The sequence below is a fragment of the Citrus sinensis genome, chromosome 7 (assembly GCF_022201045.2).
Source record: "Citrus sinensis cultivar Valencia sweet orange chromosome 7, DVS_A1.0, whole genome shotgun sequence".
Classification (NCBI taxonomy): domain Eukaryota; kingdom Viridiplantae; phylum Streptophyta; class Magnoliopsida; order Sapindales; family Rutaceae; genus Citrus; species Citrus sinensis.
The window spans coordinates 5,961,936-5,973,902 of NC_068562.1; the positions used below are offsets into that span (position 1 = coordinate 5,961,936).

At 37.2% G+C, this 11,967-nt stretch overlaps 2 protein-coding genes across 2 annotated transcripts; one reads left to right on the plus strand and one right to left on the minus strand.

The window, feature by feature from the left end:
• Window positions 1-972: 972 nt before the first annotated feature.
• Window positions 973-7,723, plus strand: LOC102616428 (DNA (cytosine-5)-methyltransferase 1-like). Its single transcript, NM_001288912.1, is given in 12 exon segments — window positions 973-1,036; window positions 1,655-3,146; window positions 3,514-5,011; window positions 5,155-5,319; window positions 5,497-5,698; window positions 5,828-5,939; window positions 6,015-6,162; window positions 6,249-6,446; window positions 6,573-6,851; window positions 6,960-7,121; window positions 7,207-7,425; window positions 7,586-7,723. Coding segments are annotated over 12 exon segments (4,677 nt in total).
• Window positions 7,724-8,492: 769 nt separating this feature from the next.
• On the minus strand, window positions 8,493-11,778 carry LOC102616139 (uncharacterized). Its single transcript, XM_006466173.4, has 5 exons — window positions 11,498-11,778; window positions 10,172-11,068; window positions 9,172-9,581; window positions 8,905-8,974; window positions 8,493-8,815 (listed from the first exon to the last, which is right to left on the minus strand). The coding sequence occupies exons 2-5, from the start codon at window positions 10,912-10,914 to the stop codon at window positions 8,752-8,754; spliced, it is 1,287 nt and encodes a 428-aa protein (XP_006466236.2). The 5' UTR covers window positions 10,915-11,068; window positions 11,498-11,778; the 3' UTR covers window positions 8,493-8,751.
• Between the last annotated feature and the right edge of the window lie 189 nt (window positions 11,779-11,967).

Consider the following 11,967-nt stretch of genomic DNA (forward strand, 5'->3'; position numbering starts at 1 on the left):
AATTAAAACACTTCTCTCTCTTTCTCTAATAAAAAATAATAAAATAAAAATAGGTTAATATTATTTTAATCAAATAATTATTTTTTTAAAAGAAAAATCAATAGCAATTAAAATACTTCTCTTTTTTTCTCTAATAAAAATAATAAAATATAAATTGAAGAGGAAGAAATCAACTCTCTAAATTTGAAGAGAGAGAATCATTTGTTATTTAAAGAATTTTAATTAGAGTGTCTTTTAGAACTTTAAATATTGTTGTGCGTGTACCACTTCAAATAAATAATAAAATTTTATTTGAAAAACTTTTTGGTGATGCTCTTAGTCATTATTAAAAATGTATCACAAACATGGTGCTTTGAGTAATGATTTTAGATATTTTTTTTAAGAAATACATTTCATGTCCATTGAGAAGAAAAAAAGAAAGAATAGATTTTATTCTTGTCGTTTTCGTTAATTTTGAATTTACTTATTTACTCTGCGCACTATAAATTAGAATTTTAAATGCTCTACGTGGGACTATTATTTTTTTAATACAAGTGTCACATTTTCATTACTTTATTTTGTTGGTAGTGTAGTTAAAAGTCCATTAATTAGGCTGACATTATGGATTTAAGAAGTGACAAAATTGTAATTTCCGAAAAGCATTTATCAAAATATTAAACAAAACAAGAAACTTGGAAAACCGGTAATAATAAGTTCATGAGTCGTAATTGAAAAGTTTTTATTTTTATTTTTTTTTTGAAAAAGTTGTAAAGATTAGAAAGAAAGAAAATTGGCGGCAACTTTTGCGGGCAAATGAAAATTTTTGCCGCCCATTTTATTTTCTTCAGTTTCTCTATATCTCATCCATTTGTGTATTTTTGAAAAGAGAGAAAAAAAAAAAAAAATCAATCAGCGACCGTCGTAAGAATAGACTTTGACATTGCAGCTCCTCCGTCAAATTCACAAGAATCTAAGAGCAGAAGAAAGTTGAAAATGGGATCGGCGGCTCTGTTGGATTCAAAAGAGTCGAATGATCAGAAGGCCACAGATTCTTCAGGTAATTTTTATTTTATATTTCTATGATAAACTTTTGTAAGTGATTATTGAAAGCAATAAGTGATATTAATCTTGTTGTGTTGCTTCGTATTCCCAAATTGCATATGGCTTGTGATGAATAAACCCTTTTCAGATTTTAGGTTTCTAGTGAGGTTGAGATCTCTAGTGTAACTCATAATGACAATTGTTGTTAGTTATTATTACTGTTATTTATTTATTTATTTATTTTTTTAATTAGGCTTCACTCTTTATTGACTTCATTTTCATTGGTTCCTTTAATATCTGTGCAAATTCATCAAGTGTCGGATTAAGGACACTATTCATTTTTGGGTATTATAGCGTGTTCCTCATATCTTAGCAATTAACGAAGAGAATCTTGGGTTGGTTAGTTTTGCAGATTCAATGCTATTTCTTATAGTCACCCAGCTGTATGTTTGTGCGTAATGTTTGAAATTCTCTGTCCCCATGCTTATGCCAAATACTTGTGCGTTTTTAGATTGCTTTTCTGCTTTTATTTCTCCTTTCTTTTTCTTAGTGCAGTGCATCAATAATAATAATATCTTCTTAAGCTCAGAAGCTTACAATCTATTTATTGTGTTGCTGTTGTCTTTTGTAATAGAAATGAAGAACAAGAAACGGAAACCAAAATCTGAAGTTCCTGAAACAAAGGACTCAACAAGTGGCCAGAAAGAAAAAATGAAAAAATTGTCCCAGGACAGTGAGGAGCCTCGGAAAAGGCCAAAGCGAATGGCTGCTTGTACTGATTTCAAAGAAAAATCTGTTCGTATATCTGAAAAGTCCTATCTAGTTGAAGCAAAGAAAGATCAGTATGCAGATGATGAGATTGTAGCTGTAGGCCTGACTGCTAGGCAAGATGGTGATCGCCCCAATAGAAGGCTAAACGATTTTATTTTGCATGATGAAAATGGTTTGCCGCAGCCCCTTGAAATGTTGGAAATTGATGATTTGTTTATTTCTGGTCTCATATTGCCCCTACAAGAAAGTTCTGACAGAGAGAAGGAAAAGGGTGTCAGATGTGAAGGCTTTGGACGGATAGAATCATGGAGCATCTCTGGTTATGAAGATGGTTCTCCTGTAATATGGCTTTCTACTGATATAGCTGATTATGATTGCCTTAAACCAGCCAGTAGTTACAAGAAATATTATGAACTTTTCTTTGAAAAGGCTCGGGCTTGTATAGAGGTTTACAAAAAACTGTCAAAAACTTCTGGTGGGAACTCTGATTGTAGTATTGATGAGTTGCTTGCTGGGGTGGTCCGATCAATGAGTGGAAGCAAGTGCTTTCGAGGTGGGGTATCCATCAAAGATTTTGTAATTTCTCAGGGTGAATTTATTTTTAACCAACTAATAGGTTTGGATGAGACATCAAAGAAGAATGATCAGAAATTTGCAGAATTGCCAGTTCTTGTTGCATTAAAAGAAGAGAGTAGCAAGCGTGAAAACTTTGTGCAAGTAAATGCTGCATCTTTAGGTGGTAATTTGGCTATTGGTTCTAAAGTTGGAGATGGAGATGGTAAAATGGATCAATACGGTTCATCCACTTGTCCAGCTGATGAAGATGAGGATGCAAAATTGGCAAGGCTTTTGCAAGAAGAGGAGCTCTGGCAATCGAAGAAGCAGAAGAAAACACAGGGTTCAACTTCTGGAATGAACAAGTTCTACATCAAAATAAATGAAGATGAGATTGCAAATGATTATCCTTTCCCTGTATTTTACCGACCATCTGAGGAAGAATTTGATGAGCTCTTAGCTTATGATAGTGATTATGACAGTTGTGACATTGATCAGCTCCCCCGAAGGATGCTTCATGATTGGTCACTTTACAATTCAGATTCAAGGTTGATTTCCTTGGAGCTTTTGCCGATGAAACCTTGTGAAGATATTGATGTGACAATCTTTGGGTCAGGAAAAATGATTTCTGATGAAGGAAGTGGATTCTGTCTTGATACTGATTCTAGTCAGTCTACCTCGGGGGTTTCAGGAGCACAGGATGCTGGAGGGTTTCCAATTTATTTGAGTTCAATCAAGGAGTGGATGATTGAGTTCGGATCGTCAATGATTTTCATTTCTATCCGAACTGATATGGCTTGGTAATGTGCCTATTTTCTTGCATAATGGTTCAACATAGGCTTTTTTTTATAAAAAATTTTTTTCCCTGCTTTGTCTTGTTATTATTTTGCCTGTACTTGTTGAGGTAGGTGTCTGTAGAAATGGTTTTTATTAATGTCTCATGTTTATCTTTGCTGGGAGAAGTTTGAAATTATAAATTCACGCATTAAAAAATAATTTAGAATTAGCAAGAATAAGTGATGGGTAGATTCAGTCTGTGTATATCAAGAAAAAAAATCTTGGCAAATCATTGCTATTATTTTCTAAAATATTCTTGAGAACGGGGTATCGGTGATATAATTACAAAATCTGTATTGATGACCAGGGCAATTTCTATCCATATTCCAGGTACAGACTTGGCAAGCCATCAAAACAATATGCTCCTTGGTATGAACCGGTTCTGAAAACAGCAAGAGTTGCAATAAGTATTATTACAATGCTGAAGGAGCAAACTCGAGTATCAAGGCTTTCTTTCACAGATGTAATCAAGCGGTTATCGGAGATCAAGAAGGATCAGCATTCTTACATCTCTTCTGATCCAGCTGCTGTTGAGAGATACGTGGTTGTGCATGGGCAGATAGTTCTGCAACTTTTTGCAGAATATCCTGATGAGCAGATCAAAAAGTGTGCATTCATTATTGGTCTTATGAAAAAAATGGAGGAGAGACACCATACCAAATGGTTAGTGAAGAAAAAGAAAGTACAAAAGAGTGAAATAAATTTGAACCCTAGAGCATCTATGGGACCTGTAGTAGTATCCAAAAGAAAGGTTATGCAGGCAACAACAACAAGACTTATCAACAGAATTTGGGGTGAGTACTATTCAAATTACTCGCCAGAAGATGGAAAGGAAGAAACTGCTTGTGAAGCCAATGAGGATGAAGAGGTTGAGGAGCAAGGGGAAAATGAAGAAGATGACACTGAAGTGGAGAAACTAATTTTGGAGGAAAGACGAATATCTTGCTCAGTGGCAGTGCAAATTAAATCACGTTCTACTAAGAAGGAAATAACATGGGAGGGGGAGTGTGTGCGCAAATCTGGTTTGGCTCTTTATAAAAAGGCAATTGTTCATGGAGAAGTGGTTTCTCTAGGGAGTGCAGTGTTGGTGGAAGTTGATGAATTGGATCAACTTCCTGTCATCTATTTTGTGGAATACATGTTTGAAGCCACAGGTGGATGCAAACTGTTTCATGGAATAATAATGCAGAGAGGATCTCATACTGTTCTTGGCAATACAGCTAACGAGAGGGAGGTATTTCTAACAAATCAGTGTAGGGATTTAGAATTGCAGGATATTAAACAGACTGTGGTTGTTGATATTCGATCAGTGCCTTGGGGGCATCAGCATCGGAAGGATATTGCCAATGCCGATAAAGTCGACAGAGCAAGAGCAGAGGAGAGGAAGAAGAAAGGACTGCCAACAGAATATTACTGTAAAAGTTTGTACTGGCCCGAAAGGGGGGCTTTCTTTATTCTTCCTGTTGATAGTATGGGCCTTGGTGTGGGTTCTTGCCATGCTTGTGGCACAAAGGAGTCTGAGAAGGAAAAAGAAACATTTAAAGTGCATTCAAAGACCAGTTTTGTGTATGGGACAACTGAGTACTTTGTTCATGATTATGTCTACATAAGCCCCCACCACTTTACATGGGATAAAGCTGAGGGTGAAACTTTCAAGGCTGGGAGGAATGTGGGGCTGAAGCCTTATGTTGTTTGCCAACTGTTGGAGATCATTGTCCCAAAGGAACCCAAGCGAGCAGAAGTAAAATCTACCCAGGTCAAAGTTAGAAGATTTTTTAGACCAGATGATATTTCAGCAGAGAAGGCATATTGTTCTGACATTCGAGAGGTATGAGATGCGTAAAATAGAAAACAAAAAAAACTTTCCCTGCATCTCTTGTAATTCTTTGGCTATATTATTATGATGGTACGCAAAAGCCCTTTCCTTGGTATCTTATGGACCTCCACTGATCTGTGTGGCTTAATTTTCAGGTCTACTACAGTGAAGAAACACATCTTATTTTTGTTGAGGCTATAGCAGGGAAATGTGAAGTCAGAAAGAAAAATGACATTCCTGCTTGCAATGCTCCTGCAATCTTTCAGCATATCTTCTTCTGTGAACATCTGTATGATCCTTCTAAAGGGTCCCTCAAGCAGGTAATCTCTCCCTTTCTTCCTAATTTGGTAGTGCTCTTGTTTATCATTTATTTTTTTTTTTGGGAGTTTGAAGGCTTTAAAACTGTGTTAATTACTTCTGTACCATTTCAAGTTGCATATAAGGAGACTTTCCTCTATTGGATGCTATTTTATCTTTTCAATTTCATTTGTGAACAGCTGCCTGCTCATATCAAACTGAGGTACTCAAGTGGGAGTCTGGATAGTGAAGCTGCATCAAGAAGGAAGAAGGGAAAGTGTATAGAGGGAGAAGACGAGTTAGAAGTTGAGAAACAAGGAGGGGCATCTCAGGAAAATCATCTCGCCACATTGGATATTTTTGCAGGCTGTGGTGGCTTGTCGGAAGGATTGCAACAATCTGGTACATTTAGTTTAGTCTACCATTTTTTTTTTGTTTGGGGGGGGGGGGGGCAGAATCTGTTTGTAATGCATATTTTTCATGCCCTTCCTGACTGGCCATTCACTTTTGCCAAAAAAAAAAAATCTACAGGGATATCATCAACCAAGTGGGCGATTGAATATGAAGAACCTGCTGGAGAAGCATTTAAACTCAATCATCCAGAGTCATTGATGCTTATCAATAATTGTAACGTGATTCTTAGGTCAGTGGTTGCATTGAGATGAACATGCATCCTTCCTTATAATATTGAGATAATTGATTATGGCTTGTATTGCAGGGCTGTGATGGAGAAGTGCGGGGATGCTGAGGACTGTGTATCAACTTCTGAGGCTGCTGAATTGGCTGCATCACTAGACGAGAATGTAATTAACAATCTGCCTTTACCAGGGCAGGTGGATTTCATTAATGGTGGTCCTCCATGCCAGGTAATGTGGATTTCGGACCTTACCTCTGCTATTCAATATCGTGAGCAACTTTTTGACTTAAAAGCAAATGTTTGTTTTTTCCCCAGGGGTTTTCTGGTATGAATAGGTTTAACCAAAGCACCTGGAGTAAAGTCCAGTGTGAGATGATCTTAGCATTCTTGTCTTTTGCTGATTACTTTCAGCCAAGGTACTTCCTCCTTGAGAATGTCAGGAATTTTGTCTCGTTCAATAAAGGACAAACATTCCGTCTAACATTGGCTTCACTACTTGAAATGGGTTATCAGGTACATGTTGCCCTACTGCTTAAGAGGGAATTGATTGTTAACTTTTATATGTTATATTTATTGAAGCATGCATGGCATTTATGAATTTTGCATGCAGATAACTTAGCTAGCTATCTTTGCATTTAGGTGAGGTTTGGTATCTTGGAAGCTGGAGCCTTTGGAGTTTCTCAGTCACGAAAACGGGCATTCATATGGGCAGCCTCCCCACATGATACCCTCCCTGAATGGCCCGAACCAATGCACGTATTTGCTGCCCCAGAGTTGAAAATCATGTTATCTGATAATTATCAGTATTCTGCTGTTCGGAGTACCGCAAATGGAGCTCCTTTCCGGGCAATGACCGTTAGAGATACAATAGGTGATTTGCCGGCAGTAGGTAATGGAGCTTCTAAGACAATTATGGAGGTAAGAAGGATTCAAACACATTTATTTGGGGGGATTCATTTGTAGTTTTGCACACCGAGAAGTTTTTTGAAACTATGTGGATCTTATTTTTGACATTTTGTTTGACAGTATCAAAATGATCCTGTCTCATGGTTCCAAAAGCGAATTCGAGGGAATATGGCTGTCTTGACTGATCATATATCAAAAGAAATGAATGAGCTGAATCTCATTCGTTGTCAAAAGATTCCAAAGCGGCCAGGTGCTGATTGGCATGACCTTCCAGATGAAAAGGTGCCAACAGCAGTAATTAGGTTCTTGCATATTTCTGTTTAAGCTTCGGCTTGTAAATGCTTGTTTTAATATTCATGAAATGCAGGTTAAATTGTCTACTGGACAAGTGGTAGATTTGATACCTTGGTGCCTGCCTAACACAGCCAAGCGACACAATCAATGGAAGGGGCTATTTGGAAGGCTTGATTGGGAAGGCAACTTCCCCACTTCCATTACGGATCCTCAACCCATGGGCAAGGTGGGTATGTGCTTTCACCCTGACCAGGACAGGATTCTGACAGTTCGTGAATGCGCCAGATCCCAAGTAAGTTCTCAGCTTTCATAGTTCACTCCTTTCTTGTCATCATATTTAAGTTTGACTATTTCCCGGTAGTGATTCAGAATCAAAGATACAATCTGATTTCATGATTAAGAGAACTAGTTTGGTGCAGCTGGGTATCACCTGTTTTCTTCTGTTAATGCAGGGTTTCCCCGATAGCTACCAGTTTCATGGCAGCATTCAACACAAACACCGTCAAATTGGGAATGCTGTCCCACCTACTTTAGCATTTGCACTGGGAAGAAAACTCAAGGAGGCTGTCGAAAGTAAGAGGTCTACATAACGGGAAACTTGGCTTATTTCTGTATCATCCATTCACATACATGAGGTATAGAAGGGTTAATGAGTGATAGTCAGCATTATAGTTGTTGAGAGCGCTGAAAGAAAATTGTCTGTCGATTCATTTCATATTTTTGGGCTGAAATTAGTTGCCCAACTATTGAATTTGCAATTTCTTTAAGACTGTATTCACGAATCTGTATTGGATTATCAATCTTGTGTTCCTTTGGGAATTCTAACAAATTGAAGAAGTTAAGGGTCGGTAAAACAAATGCTTACCCACAATTCAAACCAATCACAAGCCAAGCTCTAAGCAGGTAAAATCAGGTCCATCGCTTCTCTATTATATGGGTGCATGAATTTGAATAAATTTTATTCAAAGTTGAACTCAAATTAGAACTTTTGACAAAAAATTGTTGATTATCCACTTGAGATTTGCAACTTTTCATTTTTTTTTTTTAAATCGTGTTAACATTTTAAAAGGAATTCATCGTCTTTTTTTTTTAATATTCAATTAAGACAAAAATTTAAACTACTAACAAGGTAAAACAACATTTTTACCTCATCCACTGGTTACAAGAGACAAATTAAAAAAAAAAAAAAGAGCATCTGAAAATGCATTTTCCAGTTCATAGAGAAATGATACCAGAACAATATGTCGGTCATATACTATTTGATCGTATTAGGGTAACAATGGGGCTACATTTTTTAATTGAAAAAAAAAATGAAAGTCAAGTAAACAAAATCTCAGTTATAACCTACATGGCCCAAAAAAAAAATGACACCATAGTATTAATGAGTGAAATTATATTCTGAATGTTGCACCAACCGATAATTAATTATTTGATATTTCTGATAACAATGAGGACCCTTCCAACTAGTACTAATGTACATAGGCGTCATCAAACAGAGTAATTGTGAAATCAGAAACATCTGTCTGGAATAAATCCCTCTACTAAAATGATGAAGTACATAATAATTTATGATGCAAGGCTATGAATCTTCACCAAAGTTTATTTTTTGCCGAAATGTTCACCTCTGACGAAATTTAGGTCGAACTGTGATCACTCCTGGCCTTGCCTCATCAAAACGATACCTGTTATATGGGGTAAGCAATCAGTATCTACCTGTGTATCAAAAAATTAATAAAACATATGAAGGAGAGAAATGGGAAAAGGGGGTCACCGGCTTTCACTGAGAAAATTTTTAACTGCTTTTGGCAGTGCAGCCTGTCCCCGGCTATGATTACCAATGCCTGTAAGAGAAAATAAAGCAAATGAGTGAAACTGTCCTCTAGACAAGAGTAAAAGGCTGAAAGCAAGTGCAAGACAAACAAAAGCAACTTAGAGAGTAGCAGGAGAGCATGCACGTTTGTTGTCCACAGGCATCTGTCATTCATAAAATGAAAAAACATACCCATAATAACTTGCAATGATTTTTGAAAAAACGTACCTGTAATAACTTGCAATGATTTTTGTATCTGCCTCAATGATGATCGTTGTTTATCCACAACCTCCATGTCCATACAACCAAAAGACTCAAGTGATGCAGTACATACCATCCCATTCTTTGACTTAACTTTCTTCGGAGATACTGAACAGTTCATAGGTCTCTGCATCTCAATTTTTTGCAGGCGTTCTTGCAAGGCCTGAACAGCTTCTGCTGCATGAAGACCATGTAAGTCCAACTTCCACATGTCATTTTCACTGTTCCTGATGCCTAGAATTTCTTTGGCAGCTTTGGAGTTGAGCCTTTCAGCAATTAACCATTCTTTCCGTGCCTTCAGCGAGTGCTGCTGGGCCGAAAAATGATCACCTCTTAGATAGGCATTATTGGCTGCCTTGGAGTGCTGAGATGCTGATCTGCACAGTGTAAAAAGTGAAAATCCTCAGTATCACTTATCTAGAAGTTCAACGCTCTTAAATTTCAAAGAAATCCACTAAATCTGTTACCAAAGAAACCCAAAGAAAAAAGGGAAAGAAAGAAGAAGAAGAAAACATATCCATATAGAATAATGTGTTAAAAAATTTTGGGATGAACATTGCATGTAGAAACATAAATGTGATTCATGCCTCAATGCAACTCAATGTCAAAAGAGTGCACAGCGATTGTGTGCATTTTTACACAAGTGGAACCTTCCTCACGAACACTTGGCCGTGCCATTTATAATCAGAGGCAATAAAAAATATTAAAATTTGATTCATATCAGAAACTTGAGATCATAAAATTCGTAAAAGATTTAGATTTTCACAAAGTTATTGAGCCTGAGTTTCCATCGTGCTGCATTGAGTTTAAAACTTGCATAGGAACATATAACATCCACGGCAATTGAAAAAAGAAAATGAGTTTTGCTATACATTTTACCATTTCCTAGATCTTGCATCCAGAACATAGCCAAGTTTGGCATATACATCTATTATCTAGCACATCAACCCTACATTAGCCTGCATACCTCATCATCTTCATTGCATCTTTTCGATGGACCAAGTAAACATCATCCTCTTCCCACTCGGGCTCAATAGGTAGAGATGATAACCGTTCCATAATCGATTTCATACCATCATCTTTATCAGAAACATTTATCACACTGGAGGCACGTACATCTACTGATTCTATGAAGTTGTCGTTAACACCGTCCCCAGTAGTAGTGCTTAAATTAGAAAGGTCTAATGCCTTCTCTAAAAAACAAATTTCACCACCCTTTCTGTAACATGGAGACTCATCAATCGTAGAACTCGATTCTGCAATTTTTGTTTCCTTATTCTCTTCAGCGCTGCCACTGCTGGAAACCATTCCTTCCAATAAATTTGAGGCCCGCTTGATGTCGTTATCAACAGCTTCCATGAGATCTTCAATCAAGCTATTGTCAGCCCAAGAGTGAAGCGCTTTGAGTTTCTTGAGGGCCAAATCACGACTGTGTTGCTCAATCGCCTTATGCCCATGCTTCCCTTTATAATCACACTCATTTTCCTCTGTTAAAGTTGGAAATTCCACAGAGGGGCGAAGAACAGAGGAGAAAGGCTTTACTAACACATCAGTATTTCTTGATACATTTTCACAGTTACGAAGAGAGGTGAGAGTGCTTGATATGGGCGGATAAGAGTCCTTGTCAGTCTCAGGAGCAAGACCTTGTTTCTGCCGCTGCTTGAGATCAAAAGCAGCCCAGCCAGGTGATTTCACCCTTGTTAATGACATTTTCACATATGAAGAGCTAGAAGCGATACCAATCTTGTGTCATGCGCTGCTGTATGGCGATCGTTGGCCCCCTTCTTATGATTGAGACGGAGTCTTCAACTTGCAGTCTTGTTTTGAGGATACCACAACTCAAGGATACAACTTACAAAGGGACCTAACAGACAACAGATTTTAAAACAAATAAGTTTGAAATAAAAGCTGATTTTTTCCCCGCTTTCCCATTAAGAAACGGAAATGATATTCAACAGTGTTGATAAAAAAACATACAATAACACTACATAAGAAAGTAAGAAACAGGCTGCTCTTTCAATAACAGCTGTTATTGCTGTAAACAAATGCTAACGTATTTGGTAATACGAAATAACGAGTATTAACGACTATTGTAGGTTTAGTTTTCATCTAACAAATAGCAGATACTCGAAGCCGAAGGCTTTTCGTTTAACAAAAGAACCGATAGAAAATCGCCAACAATTCCATGGACCCAAAAAAAAAAAAAAAAAAAACAAATAGACCGTGCTTATTTCATACTAAACGAATTATTAATAAAAACAAACAAATAAAAATAAAGCAACAGGGAAAACACCTGTATTTGCTGAGAGAGATAGACAAACTATACACGATTCTTCAGCGTTATTTGGGAGGGAATAATAACCAAGGCGTGAGTCGATCTAACGGCTGAGAAGAGATCAACAGAAACTTATAAGAATCAAACGGCTTGTATTGTGAAAGAAAAGCAGCTCGGACGACAGATGATGAACCACTGCATCTCTGTTTATCCATAAACTCTTTCTTCGTTGCTGCTGGTTGACTTTCGGAAACGCAGATCAAGATTTTTCTGCTGTGGTGGTTTCCTCGACCCAAGACTTCGAGGGGGTATAAAAAGGAAAATCACAACAGACGAACTGCCTTTCCGAATTGACTAAAATCTCCTTAACCATTAAAATAAGGATCACACGGTTCGGGGTAAAATTGGAAAATCGGTAAGTGCGGACTTTGATAAAATATTGACTAAAAGAAAATTAACGGAGACTAAAATGAAACGTTAAGGACGGT

Bases quoted from the DNA above. Each gene is read 5' to 3' on its own strand.
- LOC102616139 (XM_006466173.4), bottom strand. From the start codon at position 10,914: ATGTCATTAACAAGGGTGAAATCACCTGGCTGGGCTGCTTTTGATCTC. The intron at 9,582-10,171 runs GTATGCAGGCTA...TACACTGTGCAG, and splicing joins GATGCAATGAAGATGATGAG to ATCAGCATCTCAGCACTCCA. The intron at 8,975-9,171 runs GTACGTTTTTTC...TTTCTCTTACAG, and splicing joins ATCATTGCAAGTTATTACAG to GCATTGGTAATCATAGCCGG.